The 17,293-nt window shown below is 31.1% G+C and overlaps 1 protein-coding gene across 2 annotated transcripts in view; it reads right to left on the bottom strand.

The window, feature by feature from the left end:
• PSMD14 (proteasome 26S subunit, non-ATPase 14) overlaps positions 1-17,293 on the bottom strand; it is a 109,183-nt gene that overhangs the window by 19,091 nt on the left and 72,799 nt on the right. For both annotated transcript variants that reach the window (XM_051986275.1, XM_051986274.1), the window contains 2 exons: positions 6,240-6,347; positions 599-673 (listed from right to left, as the gene is read on the bottom strand). In XM_051986275.1, coding sequence (XP_051842235.1) covers positions 599-673; positions 6,240-6,347 — 183 coding nt within the window. The remainder of the gene's footprint in view (positions 1-598; positions 674-6,239; positions 6,348-17,293) is intronic.

Below are 17,293 nucleotides of genomic sequence, written 5' to 3' on the forward strand. Positions count from 1 at the left end.
TCAGCCTACCCACGATCAGAGTGATTACAGGTGTGTGGCACCATACCTGGCTTAATAATTTTCAGCCCTATTCCAAATTAAAAAAAAAAAAATTACTCAGAATACAATGGCACACAAATTTTAAAAATTGATATTTCATTCAATGTATTTTCCCCAAAATGAGGAAATTAAACCTGTATTAGTTACTAATTTAGCTACAAGTTACAGTAGAGAAGCTTGAAAAAACCATACAACTTTACAGGTAACAAAAATTTAACCGGCAAATCACAAAGCTGAGAAAAGAAAAGGTTTTATAATTTGTCAAAATAAACATTACATTGGATTTATTTTTATTAGTCACTTCTCTCCGGCTTTAGCATCCAATGATTAGTCTTAATTAAACATGCCTTATGGAGGAGAATATGTAACCTATTCCAAAGGAGCCTTTCCTTTATTGTCTTCTACAATGCAACAGGAACACGGTACAGAAGAAAATACTGGAGACAATGATAACTGAAGAAAGATGACAAATTAAAATTCAAATCACAATGTTGCAACATGCCATAAGAGTTGAAATAGTTTTTTTTTTCCTTTCTCTAAAACAAAAATTAAAACTTACCTTCTGTTCTAGCTCATTCTTTCTATAGTTGATAGTAATGGAGTAATAATGTCTATTCAGTCCATGGATTAATGCCTGCACAAATTAAATGATTAGAAAAGAGGTGAGCAATTTAAATTTTTAAACTTTTATTTAAGAAGCACAAACAAAAAGTTAAACTAAATAGTTTAACATCTACTGTAGGTTCTATAGCACTATGTATGTGTCAGCTATTATATTTATTGTCCATTGAAAAGAGTATGTATTTCTGAAGTCTGACTCAAGATTAAGAGAATTGATTCTAGCAACAAACTTAGAAAATTAAGTTAGAGAGGTTAACTCTATTGGTTTCTATGTGCTTAAAGTGTGCAATAGAATAGCTCAGACTCTCCCGAGCTGGTGAATATAGACAAAAACTGCTAGATTTGCTGCCATATATTTCAGCTAGTTCTCTGACTTAGTTGCTATCAAAAAAGAAAAACAAAAGGCCAAACATCTAATTCCTTCATTACATCTTCATGCCTTTCCACTCCCCTCCTTACTATCACTTCTTGGAATCCCAAATTTCCTTCAATGTTCATCTTAAGCGTCACCTTCCACATCTATCACAAACTATCTTGACTCTATTAGGTATATTTATATATAAAATATCCTAGAACTGCACTAAGATGTTTGGGATGCCCTGCACATAAATGTTGCCTCACTGAGCTAGACATTAAGGTTTCTGATAGTGAGGAATGTCTGTATATCTCTAATTCCTAGTGCAGCACATGGTACATAGTAGTCACTTTAAAAAATACTTGTTGACTGATGGAATATATTTCCATCCACATCCCTGACTGGGGTTTTAACTTTAAGTCTGGTGGATTTAAATATTCCCATATACACTAGCTTAGAAATAGAAACTTTCCACTAGTTTTTACCTTCCCAAGTAAATAGCTTTGGTGAATAATTAAATCTACTTAAAAATTATTAAACTATAAATAAGATAATGAATAATTTGATATCCAACTTCAGTTTAAAAGAACTTCTGCTACTAATTTGTTTTTAAGTTTAAGGAACTAGCTTCTTATGCATAGATGTATAGAGATTAAATAATACAAATCCTGACCAATGATGGTCAGGGATATATCGAATTAATTTCATGCTAAGAAAAGCCACTCCCAAACAGATTCAAGAATTGACACTAATTTTAAGTACCAACTGTAGCCAGTATGAAGTGCCAATAGACATTTGGATTCTAGGATTATTTTACACGCGTGCGCGTGCGCACGTGTGTGTGTATGAGATGCCAATGAATTACTTCTGGCATCTAATTTGTTCTGGCCCTTTAATTTAAATCAAAGTAGGTTGAAGATGGGACAGAGAAAGGGAACATAGTGTAAAGCTGAAAAGTACAGAATCTAAATGAACATAAACTCCTTGAGGGAAGAAAAAGTTTGTTTTGTTGTTTTTGTCTTCTTAGGGCCTAGATATATACTTGTTGGATTGAATTAGCTTTCAAATAAGGAAAAATGCTGAATATATGAAAGTTTGGAGAAAAAATGTCACAGGGGAGTAGATATATATCAACATGGCTTCCTAAATAATAAATTCAAATTCAATCTATTCACATGTGATAAAACCACAAACACTTGCTGCCACTTGGTGGGGACGTACTCTAAATGCAGACAGATTTTTCCCCCTAGAGTTTGAATCTGTAAACCCAATTATATAACAGGAAAATAGCAAAGATTAAAGTTTAAAAAAAAATCTTATACATGTGATATTTTTCTTGATAATCAAATATGGCTGATGTTTTGTATTAAGCTTCACAAACTTTTTAAGAGTCTAGGAAAATAGAGGCAGTTCCTAGCCTATAGGCTATATTCCAAATTCAATAGTTAAGCCAGATATTTGGAATTCAGAAAATGTTTTGTCATTGAAATCATGAAGGGTAGCGATACTCTTAGGCCACATAAGTCCATTTAACCTATAATATGTCCAAATTATTGAACAAATAATATTCTAATTACCCTTAATAGGATTCTTTTAATTTTATTCTGAGTTCTGATCCAATGATTATTTGTTTTACTGACATCTTAATTTCCTTGCTTACCTTTCTTTTCCATTAAGGGTAAAAGCCTTTACAAAAGAACATTGATCTGAGATGTTATTTATTCTAAGCTTAGAGGGACTTGCAAGAATAACTAAGCAGGTGAATAGTAGGAAATTGGGGATGAAAAACTGGCTTCTTCCCAATAATTTCCTCAATCAGTTCTTCATACTGCAGCTTATTTTGTTTCAAGTGGGTTCCAAGAACATATTTCACTCAAATTAAAAACTGAAAAAGACATTCTAAAAAGGGGGGAAAGAATTGATATTGCCATTTTGACTTATTTATCTCTGGACCAATAATTTAACTCAGGTGACATGAAAAATGGTCAAGTAAGTACAATGCTCAGAACAGAGCAGGTAATAATAGAGATTAAGGCAGATGGCTACTGTCAGGGATAGATCTGACAAGCAAGAATGGTGAGTGCTTCAAAGTAATAAAGACTACATGGTAGCAGTATAGACTACAGCCATGTGGTCACTAATATCACCAGATGACGTGTATCAACTCAGTTCATGTGCCTGATTTTATAAAGCAAAATACAATAGACTCAAATCTAAATTGCTTAGGGTTGAAACTTATTTTGGATGATGGCAAATTTTAGATAAATGAGAAACCCTAACATACAGAAAATCAAATCCACTAGGGCTGACAGAATGGAGAATTCAACAAATATTATCTTGTTTCTCTATATAGCCTTTGGTAAAGGAAAGCAGGAAATAGATCATGATTTGAATTGCCAATTATAATTCAAAAGCAAAAAAAAAAAATTTAGACATGTAAAAGGCTTGAGCTGAATTCAAATAACTTCAACTACAAATTTCTTTCTTCCCTATTATACTAAGCTTTAAAAAAAAATGAAAATATTTTGCTAACAGTATACATTTAAGCTGTTTTTTGAAAAGATTGCATTATTGTGTACAGAAGAGAGGTTTTTCAGGAAATCTAATATTGTAAAACTTAACAATATAGAGCTATTCTTAGAACATGAAACTATTTTTTAAAACATTCATGACATCTCCATGAGGTAGATGATCCAACCTCATTTACTCTAAGAGTATTCTTAAAAAAATAAAATTTTTCAAAGCAGTTTTTATAATGGAAAACTTTTAAAAAAGCTTACAGGGGGCAGCTAGGTGCCATAGTGGATAGAGTACCAGCCCTGAAATCAGAAGGACCTGAGTTCAAATCTGGACTCAGATACTTAACACTTCCTAGCTGTGTAACTGTGGGCAAGTCACTTAATCCCAATTGCCTCAGAGGAAAAAAAAGTTTCAGGATAAATTAAATTTCAGGAAGATTCTATTAATTTAAATATTTCATAGGTATGCTACAAGTCAGGTAACATCTTCTGTGTATATGATGATACATCAGAATAATAGAAAAATTTTATTACAGTATCATTTTCATTCTTGTCAATGGCATTATATAGGGCTTCTATGATATAACACACAAAACCAATTTGGGGCTAAGTTACACACAAAGGCACACAAATTCTCTAGAAACATGTTATCTAAACTTAGTTTGAAATGACTATGATTGTTTAATCATTTCAATATATTTGTTTATAAACAAGTTTTAAAGATATCATTAATTGCTGGCATAGGGGTTGGTATCCCAGAGGAGGTATTCCCATTTTGAGTGGAAAGTTACTATAACGTGTCATACCAGAAGAGAACGGGTTATCAATGTGCCAACCTACTTTTAAAAAGCTGCTGACCCTTGTATTACATATTCTGATGAATGCTTTAAAACTCCATCAGGGAATATTACTGCTTACTTTGGATTCTTTCTTGGTTCCTTTCTTTATAGGTGAGTCTAAAATAAGTAAGGAAAGGTTTTAAGGTATAGGGTTTGTTCTACTTTTTTGGCTTTGCCTCATTTTAAGTATTTAATATTTTGAAAGTGTCTTAGAACTGTAAAACACTCACATAGATGTCATTCTGATGGGTGCTATATAAATTGTGAAATAAATAAATATATTTATAGATTTTAAGTTGAAGAACACCAATCTGCAAAATGAAAGAAACAATAATAACAATGTATCTATGCTACACAGGAGCCTGAAAGTTTAGTCTGGCTAATACTTTTGTAAGGAAATCTGAGAATTTCACCAAATAGCTTAAAAGGAAGGATCAAAAAAATTAAATACATGTAACTCTAATTATAAGAAAAAAATAGATCATTAATAACATTTAGACTTAAAATTCTTTTAAAATGACTAATTTAAGTGACAAAAAAGGTGACTAATTTAAAAAATGAACTATGCAACACAACAGGTGGCTGTTGACATGCAATTAGTAAACTTCTGGTAGAATTATGCGATGCTGTAATCACAATGATCTTAGATTGTGAGATGTTACTTAACCTTTTGCAAAAAATAATGAAGCTGTATGATGCTATGGGGGTTTACAAGGCAGGTCATTATTACAGGCTAAAAAGGTCCAGTAATATATTCTCTTGAAACATGCATGCATGGGCTTGTCTGTACCCAATCAAAAACACTAGTAGATTATTTCATACTCATTATACTTCACAGTTTTCACTTATAAAAATCAAAAGCAACACAATTTGGTTTTTTAATTCAGCATGTTTCACTTTGATCAAGACTTTTTTATTAAGTGATTGTTATAGAATTAGGTAAATAAAAATGTTAAATGGTCAAAGTTTGATAAAGACTTAACTATGTTTAACAATCAAAGCCACAAATCCCCAAAGACAGTTATCTGATAGTACTAGGTGGAGGAAGGAGAGGTGTAATGGCTACTATATTGTCTTTGTTCTGTATGCTCTATTTAACCACATATACGACTATTTCTCTGTTTTTAATTAATCTTCAGAGAAGCAATTAGCGCTATGGTCACAAATACTTGTGCATTTAAAGGCACATTTAAAATAATTTTTGCAGGCAATAAAGGTCTGTGTAAAAACAATGAGGCATGAGAATGATTCAAACAAAACATTAATCACTCAAGAGGATACTTAGTGTCTGAACTTGAACAATTCAAAACTTTCAGCAACAATGCCACACTAGATAACCTAAAATATAGGCTCCAACTTTTAAAAACATTTTAATATATTTACCTTTTAGAGTTGTTGGGCTTTGTTTTTTTGTTTTTGCTTTAAAATCAAATAAAATTAAAAGGGAAAAAATTCCAGGAATATTAAAATTATCTGTAACTTCTTTTCACTGTGACCTGATTTTTACTTACTAGCACTTCTTTGAGACTGCAAAGGTTTATTGATTTTTGGCAATAGATGGCAACAGCTTAAAAATGAAGTGTAATCCACTCAAAACTATATCTAACAACATCACGGACATACAAGTCAGAAAATATTCTCTAGGGTAAGTTGCTTTAAAACATGTTCCTAAAAAGATTGCCATAATATTCAAAAAAGATCTTTGTTTAATTACTCAAATCCCCATTTAACAATTACCTTCCAAAGAACCATAAAGATTTACTTGCATGCCAATTAAAAAGATATATTATATTTTAAAATTACTAACCTGATTAGAGTCCAAAACTATAAATCAGAGTTTAGCACATTATCAAAAAGAGGCATTACCTGGATAGATGGCTTGTTTAAGTGACCCAGATTTGAAGTTGTTTGTCTGGGTTCATGTCCCAAGACCATCATATTAGCATTGATCAATCTGAAGGCATCAATAACAACCTGTAAAAACAAGGTGTCAGGTCAATTCTTTTTAGAGACTGCAAGTGATGATTCCAAGCAACAGTGGACAAGGCATGATCAACTTGCATCTGTTTTTGGCCTATTTCCAGAAAATCATTTAATTATAATATTAATAAAAAAGAACCTCCTGCTGACTGTGCCATCAGCACACCACCCTCTATCTTGTAATGTAAGGTGACACCAATTATTACAATTTTCATGAGCTTCATGTGAGGAAAAATATTAATTTTGAATCCTTGTTACTGTAATACGTCATTGCTAAGCTTCTATTATATAGCTTCCATTGGTGTGCATATGTTTTGTCACCTAAACTTTACCTCATCCAAATGAATGACAAAGAGAGACTAAAACTGAAAGTGAGCACAAGGTAAGGGACCACAGCTAAGGCCCAGGCCTGTCACATCAATTATACCACCACGATACTTGAAATGACAACAAAATTATAACCAGCAAGGAACTTGCCTCCTATATTCTCTGCTAGTCAGATGCCTTTTACTCCTTGTGATTATGGAAGTTTGAATATCGGCTGATGGCTTTAAAAGTCCCTGCCAGTGTCATGATCATAAGTTAAGAAACAATGTTAGAAGATCAAGGTCATTTGTGATTTAAGAGGAACATATATAATTGATAACTATATTCTAGCACCACTGCAAAATAAAAACAAAAAACCCATGGTCAACTTTTTTCTGCTAAATTTAGTCTTTATTTTTTGGGCTTTACATTTTTATATAACACAATTTCACTTCTTTTAGGGATCTTTGCTAATGTAAGACTTAACAAGATATATTATTATCTTGCACTTAACAATTAATGTTACTGTTCCCTGTTTTTATCACTAAAATATTACATAAAGTTTTAAATATTATAAAGTATGATTCTCTGGTGCCTTTTAAAGAAAAATGCTTTTATATAGAAAACATTTCTAATATAGGTACTAGCCTTAAAACTTAAATAATAAAATACTAGAGTTTTCCCTTTAAAATGTGTTGTCATAATTCAAAGAGAAACAAGGGATAAACATGAAAGTTGTCTTAATTTGAAAATAAAACAAATTGAAAAGGGACATCTCAATAAGGATTATGCAAATATATTAGGTATTAGAGAAGATAAGTTTGAAGAAAAGAAATCACATCTTCTAAAAGATTGCCCTGGAAAAAATATGTACTTGAGAGAGATAGCTGTTAACAGATTAACATGTCATGAGAAATAAAGTATTTCAAAGCTTTTATACTATCCTGGTCAGTAAATTCATTTCTAATTTGATTTTAAATTTTAGCCCTTCTTTGAGAATTTCGTCATGTTACCCTTAATTTCTTCATTGAAATTAGTTACTTATGTGCCCAAAAAGTTCAATAATTTAACATTTATTATTTCATGAAGAAAAGTTAATACAGTTTTTAAATTCTTCTATACTTCTTTACATGTATCCCTACATATAACATGGTCTGGCTGAATAAGCTTATTTTGAATCCATTTATTAGTTTTATCACTATATACAATTTTTTAATGGACAAAATAATAAAAAACACCATCTTCTAAAGGTCTATTTATGTCTGATGTATATTTTCTTCAGATAGTTTAACTTTTAAGGGCATGCTCACAATGAATTATTTGGTTAAAAAAGCAAGAGAGGAAAAAAGAAAACAATCTGTAAATTCACATTTGTTTGCTTATTTTTTGGGGGGAGGGATGAGAAATAAACATTTTATCACAGGAAAATAAATAATGCCTGGGGGTGGGATAATTTACTAGCTACTTTGACATACTTTAAAATGATAACCTGTATACAGATGAAATTTTAAATGACTAATCTTATTTACTGATGGTAATGTAACAAAACATCATTATTTTGGTATACTTATTTTTCCTAATGTATCTATTGATTTTATTACTAGCATTGAGAGCAGGTAAAGGTTAATAGCATTTTGGATTTTGCTGTATTACCCCAGACTGATAAAATTGCATGAAATGTAATACTATAATGCTTACATACTGTTCTTTTTTAAAACCAAACATTATGTAACCAATAGTAATGCATCAGACAGCTATTTTACATGTGAAATATCTGTAATATTTCATAACTATTCTAAGCAGGTGTGAAACTTCATGAGAAGGAAAAGATCAGTTGAGTAGCTATCATACCTTGTTAAACTAAATCTAACTTTCAACTTCTATTCGGAAATCCAGAGGAAAAACATTTTAAATATCTAAATGTATCATTCAACTAGTTTATGAAGGACTATACAAAATGAAATGAGTAGACTGAGAATTTCTTAGTAGCAACATAACCAATAGAAAACGAATACTTTAACTACATCAAGATTAAAGGAATTCGCTGCCATCACTATAGCAACTGTCTTAAGGAAGCTAACATACTCAACAACCTGCAGACCAAAATTAGACTTAGTACGCAATAAAGGCATAAATACGGCAAAATAACCTACATTTTAATTTCTATACAATCTTATAATTGCTTTCTGCACTGCAAGAACAAATCGGTTCCTCCTTTAGAGCATATCAAAATAAATAGACTCATTAATGTCCGGTGCACTAATGAGCAATGGGTGAAGTAGGTGTTAATTATGCCACAGTAAGATTCAAGAAAAAGCCCTGGTGAGCACTTGGAGGTGTGTACAAGCTGAAGGCTTTCTCTATGTTTGTGTATTTACAGCATGATGCAATAGAATGACAGCAAAGTGGTCACTGCATAGCTAAGAATGGAAATCTCAGACACAGCAACATGAACAGAGAACCCCCAAGGATTAATTAAAGTACAGGGGAAAAGTCCGCTATTTCTTCAACTTTTTGAATTTTTTCAACAATTTGACAGTTCACATTTTTTCTCTTCTCATAATGGACACACATGTTCATTAATCTAAAGCAGCTTATACCTTTCGATGCAAACAATTGACCCAAAACAGACTATATGAGATTACCTCTCAATATGTAAAAAACAAAACCCTCCAAATACATGATGAATATTTTCAAGAACATGAGATAGATTTTAAAAAATGCTTTCCCATACTGAAGTCAATATACCACACTGAATATCTATTCACTATCCTGACCATTTAATATTTTCTGGTACAAATGCCTTGAGACTTTTCAGAGGTCACTGCAACAGTAGACAGCTTATAACAAAACCATTAGCAGTTTGGCTAGCTTAGGGAAACCTCTTACTTTCCTTTTTTGTTTATTATCACTGCATGAATCTGCAGCATATGATAGTTTATAATTTCTCAGGCTTGTTAAATTCATGTTAAAGGTCTGTTTTCTTGTTGAATAAATTTTGTTCATATAATGCTGCCTATTTCATACACTCAGTCTTTAATAGCACCTTTGGTCTATGCGCAACTCACAGATCAAAACAGAGGACTAAAATAGGGGTTGATGATGCTATTTACATGTGTGATTCCTGCTGTCTTCTTGTTAGTAGCTTTAATATAATAGAAGACCTTGTCTGTTTTGTAATTAACACATCTTTACTGGAGAGATATTTGGAAGTGATTGCTGTGAATATACTGGTTAGTAAAATAAACACAATCACACACCACTTTCTGTTATCAGACAAATTTGTGAATTGTACACATTATACTCCAGATCAACAAACTGTGATATAACAGCCAAGTAGAAGACACATATTTATATAACCCTTTATTTTTCTGAAAATATGTATTCACTCTGACCTTGCAAATATAATTAGCTTGTGGGATGTGCGGATTTCAGTACCATGGTTGCTTTACTAATTGCAACTCTTGGAAATAGATACAAAATATTTGGAAGCTGCCAATACAAAATAAAAACTGCATCATTTTGTACATCTGTCTTAGCTTGTAAAAGCTTAATAGTTTGAAAATCAATAACTATGTTCCTTATTTACACTAAGCATGACCAAGGGTCAAAGACCCAGAATTTGATTTTAGTAATGAGAATGGTTTGAGGAGCCAAAACTGCAATCATTTCCAAATTAAGTTTAAATACATGATTTTTGGCTTCACTAATGAATATGCTACAATTCATCCAATATGCTATTCATTTTTAAACTCATGTTCTTTTCATCAGTTATAGGTTACTCAAAAGACAAATTTTCAAAAATCCTAATCTATTTTAACAATATATGTTTTAATGATTTCTATAAAGAAAAACTATATTTAATGCAAATTCTCCTTTAAAAAAGTTAATATGGATTTTAAAGAAAAATGCATGGGTCTCTAGGCAATCTCCTCTAAACTACTAGTTCATTGGATTTCTTTATGGATTATAGTAAGGGAGGAGTAAGGGAGCATAGAAGAGAAAAAGTGAATTTTCTTAGTATTTAAGAAATATTATAGGACTTTAAAAATGAGAACTTTTGAGAAGCCTTTTTTGAGTTCTACATGCAAATTACTGTGAAATCTATTGAAATTAAGAATTGCATCATGAACAAAAAAGAAAGTTTGGCTTGAGATTGACAAAATTTGAAGAATATATTGAAATTCCAGAATTTGTTTATTTTTTGGATAATGTATTTATAAACAAACATACTAGTTAGTGAATAGTTAGCAAGTAAAAGATATAGCATGAACATGCCAGGTGTAGAAACAGAGGAAATGTCCCATCTAAAATATCTTTTATCACCTACAAATGACCTGTTATCAAATGCTTAGTTTGTTTCTAGATTCGTTAAAAATTAAAGGGCAAATGACCTTGGAAGTGCTGATGGGTTTATGATCATTTGGTTATTTATGCTGCTATGCACTGTCAGACATCTTTAAGAGAAGAACATCTCCTGTCCCCTGTAAACCCATAGCATTAAAAATTCAGAGAAATCTTACTTTTGATGCCATTTCCAATGAAAAGCACTAAGAACTGAAACTGACTCATGCCAAGTACATATCACTGAATTGCTATGATTGGGAGTCTCAAGTTTGCAACATGGAAATTATTTATAAAATGTCAATTTTAGCTCCGGAAAAGAGATTCCTATGAGTATGTACATTTTCTTGCTTTGTCCTTGGAGAATTTCTTACTATGGCTAGATCTGTAGTACAATCTCAATATACTGGAAGTAGAGGAGTTGATTGCAGGATAATACATTTATCTTGACAAGTGAGGACATGCATCCTAACTCCAATGGTAAGCCATAAGTTTTGCCTTAATGAAGCCAAAAGGATTATTATATAAACTAGTAGAGCAAAGAGTATCTAAACATTTGATTGAGCTTCTTTGAATAATAAATCTATTTAAAGTTAACTGATTAGTTGGCTGAATTTCAGAAAACAAATTTAAGCAACTAACATTTATTGTTTCAATCAGAAAACTGTTCAATTGGAAAGTTATGTAGTCCTTAAAAATTTTTGTATAAAAATAATGTACCTATGTATTACTTACACTGGATGTTCACATGAACTATAAAAAAGAATGATTGAGTTGGCATACTTTAGACTAGTCTTAATATCTTTATCACTTCAATATCACTGGAATATGTTCCAAATAAATAGTATCAGAATTATCTTGAGTAAACCTAGAAACTGTTAAAGCTAAAATTCTGCTTACCTAAAGGAAAAGGCAGAATTCTCAAAATACTGTAAATGAAGTAGAAGAACTTTCATGTCCAAGATACTAGTCTCAATTTGACCTAAACTACTGTTTAATATATTATGACTATTTAGAGGCCTGTGTACGATGAATCAGTAACTCCATTTCATTTTCTAATGTACTACAATTGGCTCTCCTTTGACAATCTCAAAAGTCAAGAACTTCTTAACCTAGAAATTATTCTTCAATGCTAAAATTCATTAACAACATTTCTCGTCTTAGATCTGATAGGTAAGATGCTTTTAAATGATCAAAGACCAAATATTTTGCTAGGGATGACTGTGTAAGCTATTTAGCATTGTTTTTAAATGGTTAGTGTATATCATATTAAAGCACTTTTTAAAAAAAATCCCAAACAACAAATTACTAACAGGTAAGTTTCACTATTTTTTTCTTCACAAATATAAAAATCAATTAACATCCCTAAAAAAAATTTCTTTTTTAATTGCAAGTAGCTTTCAAGATTTATTTTCCCATCAATGTATATGTGACTTTTGGCCTTGAAACTATTTTGAATTGCCACAGAAACATAGGTCCTTATAGGCAAAAGAAAATACATTCTAGCTATCCCTATCACTTCTCCTAATTTTTCAGCTTTCTTTTGTGTATTGTCTTCCCCATTAGAGTGTAAGCTCCTTGAAGGTAGAGAATGCCTTTGTTTTTATTTGTATACTCAGTTCTTACCACAGTGACTGGCATATAATAGGCATTTATAAATGTTTAATGACGGACTATACTGTTAAAAGTCACTGGTTTCCAAACTTTTTCGGTAGACAGGTGGTATATGTTGTTAGAGTTTGACACAAAAATGGTTAATGACACTTTATAATATCCAATGTAGCCATTTAAATTGTGGGAAAATTGCAGCATCCACTTGAATTAGAAGTCTAAGTTTGAGACTCTGCTATTTTAGTAGTTGAGATCTAAATTCCTCTGGAACTCAGTTTCCTCATCTGTGACACAAATAGTCACATTAGGAGATATCTAAAGACCTTTCTAAATCTAACATTCTGAGAATTTGTGGAAATGAATATCTAATTAACTGCTGCTTTGAGAAATTGCTGAAAATGACCAATAGAGATTTAAGGAATTTGAGAAAGAATTCATCACAATAGCCACTCAGGAAACCTCTATTTATTTGGGAGTGACAATCATAACATTTTCAACTCCCAAATCTAAATAATGAGGGGGAAAAGAAGCCTTAAAAATTTACAATGAATGTAAAAACAAAGAATAACAGTATAACAAAATTGAATGAGAAATGGCCTAATAATTTTTTCCCATGGCTTTTCTAATAGTGTAATAGTGAAATGAATATCACATTGATATAACATAGCTATGAAGCTAATTTTTATAAAATGGCATAGAAATGAAAAACATGTTATATAAATTAAAACTCAGTCAACAAACATTTAGTAAGTACCTAGTATATACCAGGCCCTGTGCTAAGACGCAAGACAGAAGACTGTTGCTAACCTCAAGAAGCTCACAATCTAATGGGGGAGATTACATGCAAATATATACAAACTACATATACAATAAATAGGAAAAAATTAAGAAAGAGAAGCTTGAATTAAAAGGGACTGAAAAAAACTCTCTTATCCTTAAATTACTATTAAGGGACACTACTATCAAAGGACAAAATATAATAGGATATTTAAAATAGTATTTTAAAATTTGATTTGAATACTCTATGCTTCAGATGCTTCTAGAACTTTTATCATCCAAAAAGGCAAAATTATCATAAAGTCATAATGAATTAGTCCAGGGTTTGAGAGACAACGGAGTACAATGGATTTAAAGTCACAGGAACTCAAATTGAATCATGGATTTGCCAGGATTACTTAAACATCTAAAATCAAGTCATTCTGTTTCTGGGCTCAGTTTCTTAATTTATACAACGATTAGATTTCTTTTAATTTCTTTCTAGTTCTAGACCTGAGAATCTGTTTTCTGAATCTATTTTTCTCAAACATTGTCATAAACTAAAAAGAACTTCATCTAGTATTTTCTTTCTTTTTCTTTTTGGAACTTTAAAAAGAATATGATTTTTACATTGGTAACACATACAACAATGACCAATAACAAAAGAATATATGTGGAAAATGTTTTTATTAAATAGAACTATATATATAATGTGGTACAGGTCTTATGATTAACTACTTTAACATAGCTGAGTAATTTTTTGCATTATCTTCAGAGATTAAACCAGTTTGCTAGATATCAATCTGATTACATGTGAAAAAAGAGAGAGCAAATAAAAAACACAGTAATTTGTATACTAGGAGCTGGAATGATAAGTTGATATGGAAATGGGATTTACATTTTTCCTATTTCCTTTTGCTTTCCTTCAACTTAGTTAATGAGTACAATTTATATGATGAATACTAAAGCCAGAATAATATGAAGAAAATGCTGATTCTAAAGTGTTCTGGAATATTTAGAAAACACAGAATTACAGTTGTTTATACTCATAAAGTATAATGTTTACTAATTGAATCTTTATTGACAAATCAATCTAAAATCTTTTTTATAAAAGTTCACTTCCCATTGTCACTGAAATGGTTGGTACATCAAAAGTGATACAGAGTGAACAAAATAACTATGCTTTTGTTTGTTTCTTATTCTTAAAGTTAACTGCTGTGCATGAAATATCTTTTTTATATGTTTAGAGCTACAATGCAGAGAGAAATCTTTCATTAAATAAACAACTAAGTAGTGGAGTAGAAACTAATGATCATTGGCAGATACTTAAGCCAGAATGACACAACAAAGATCTTTTATTTAACAGCATTTCTAGGGGAAATTACCTAGAAATAGTATTTCTAAATTAATTGGTCTAGAAATGTGAAAGGGATAATCTATTTCCATAATTAATGATAAAGAATTTTATATAAATATTCCAAGCTATAAATATGATAAATTTTAAGAAACATTTCTTAAAACTATATCTGAGTTTTGATCTTGTTCTTGGCTATCCTAATTAGCCAAGAATTTAAAATCCTTAATTTTAAAGAAATAAATTTTTTGATGATATTTGAGAAAGTTAAAAAATACCATATATATTTGAATTTATTTATCCAAATTTATTAAGTAAAGGATCCATCCTAAGAAAGCAAATATCATTCTAAATGGTTTTCTTATGGCTCAGAGGAGTGAGTTATTATGACACCTTTTTTCTGTCTTTCTCTTTTTCCATACTACCATCCAATTTCCTGTTCCTTTTTTTCCCCAAGAATGCTGAAAAGTAACTGATTTTACATTGTGACAGATGCCTGAATTGGTAGTATAAGTAATATTTTTCTTATACTGTCTCCTATATCTAGAAGATTTTTACTTGCTTCTTTTTAACTATTCTTCAAGGACTCAATTTTAGTTTTAACTCCTCTATAAAGCTGCTTCAGACAATACTGGCTTGCACTGATTTCTCAAATCCTTTTACATGCATTGTATGCATACACTTACCCTCCTTCTGACTTATGTTTACCACATAATTTTAAGAAAATATTACCTAGTAATTCTCTCATGGACATTCTTCTTTATGTAGGATCGTGGTCTAACTTCAGGAAGGCGTCTTAGAAATACCATTTAATTAAACTTCCTCATTTTTCAGATTAAGAAACAAGAGTTTCAGGTAGGATAGATGATTTGACCAAAGTCACATACACAGGTAAGGAATTTGTCAAGAGCTAATTCTGAAACTATATCATATCAAATATAACATTCTTTCCGTCCTACCACAGTTCCTGACACATAAATTCTTTGTGGACAGACTTGGTATAATAATATTTCATTTGAATTCTAGTATTCTTCCTGCTTTGGAGTTGTTCAATCCTGCCTTCTCAGAAAAAAAAAAAACACATTTGCTAATTGGATTACACCTTAATAAATAATCCATCTGGAAAGTTCTCAGCACTCAAATGCTTTATAGGCTTGATTTCCTACTTATTCTAACTCATATAATCCTTGTTCATGTCCTTCTGGTAAGTCCACCATAGTAGGTCCATCCAATATGTGGAAGATCTTCCTCAATTTTTCTAGACTTCATGAGGATATTAGTGGATCACTTTGGCTGTCCAGCTATTATCCCTCACCCTCATTAATATCATCAGTCTATCTCTTCTTCTTCCTGTCACATTTCTCCAATTATATTTTCTATTCCTGTTAATCACAGGAAAGTTCTCTGAATGGCAAATTGAGTTCAATATGGCAGAGAAAACCAGGCTATACACACACACACACACACACGGAATCCACCCTAATTAATAATCTCCTTAAAAATGAGGATTATACTTAGATTAAATGATCACTCTTTTAGAATAATTTTTTTTAGACTATAGACACAGACAACGAATTTTAAGAAAGAATTGGTCAATTTCCTACAGGTTGGAACCTTGTTAAACATATTTTGTAATATTGAAACCTATCAAATAGCTCTTTTTATTCTAAGTCACAGGATGACAGATGAAAAAAGGGAAGAGATCACAGAGGCCATTTAGTTTAGACCTCTCATTTTACAAGGGAGGAAACTGAGGTTCAGGAAGACTAAATTACTCAAAGTCACAAAGGTAATGTTCGGAGGTGGAACATAAACCTAAGGCATGTGACTTCAAAGCCTGCCCTCTTTGTACTGCACCACTGCTTGGTACACTTACCTAGACTAAAGACTAGCATCATAAGACTAAAACTTAACTCATTGTACCTAATGAATGTTCAATAAATAGACTGAGTCAGTTATGTTTAGAAAGCATATAACATTTGCAAGCAGGAATTTGAAGTTTTAACTTAAGGAACAAAATCAGGTTTCTGAACTGGAACATCTTACAAAGTAAGGAAGCAAGTACCTTAAAACCCAAGAAACTTATTATCATACATCTTATTCAGAATTCATTAAATGGTAGTTTCTTGGAATAATGACCTGATTTGGCATCACTATAATATATGTTAGCTATATCAATTATGTAACATAGTCTTGGTTCAACTAAGGTATATTACTGTTTATGAATTTTTTGGTTATTACTTATTTGCTTCCATGTTGTTTTCTTATTATAGGCTGCTAATTGGCAATTACTGACTTTGTCTAAATTAATTTATACAATGCCTAGCTCAAATATCACATAAATAAGCATATGGTAAAGAAAGATGTTAGGATGAATAGTCAATAACAACCAATTTGTAAAATCACTTTTATTGATAAAAATGAGTTATCAATACTGAAAACAGTTTGGAAGGAGTATACTAAGATGATCTCTTGAAATACTTTTCATTTACTGACATAAGCAAAGTCCAAAATACTCTAATAATATGAAAAATATCAATAATGAATGACTTAAAGCTGATGAAATTTG

The sequence above is a fragment of the Antechinus flavipes genome, chromosome 3 (genome assembly GCF_016432865.1).
Source record: "Antechinus flavipes isolate AdamAnt ecotype Samford, QLD, Australia chromosome 3, AdamAnt_v2, whole genome shotgun sequence".
NCBI lineage: Eukaryota > Metazoa > Chordata > Mammalia > Dasyuromorphia > Dasyuridae > Antechinus > Antechinus flavipes.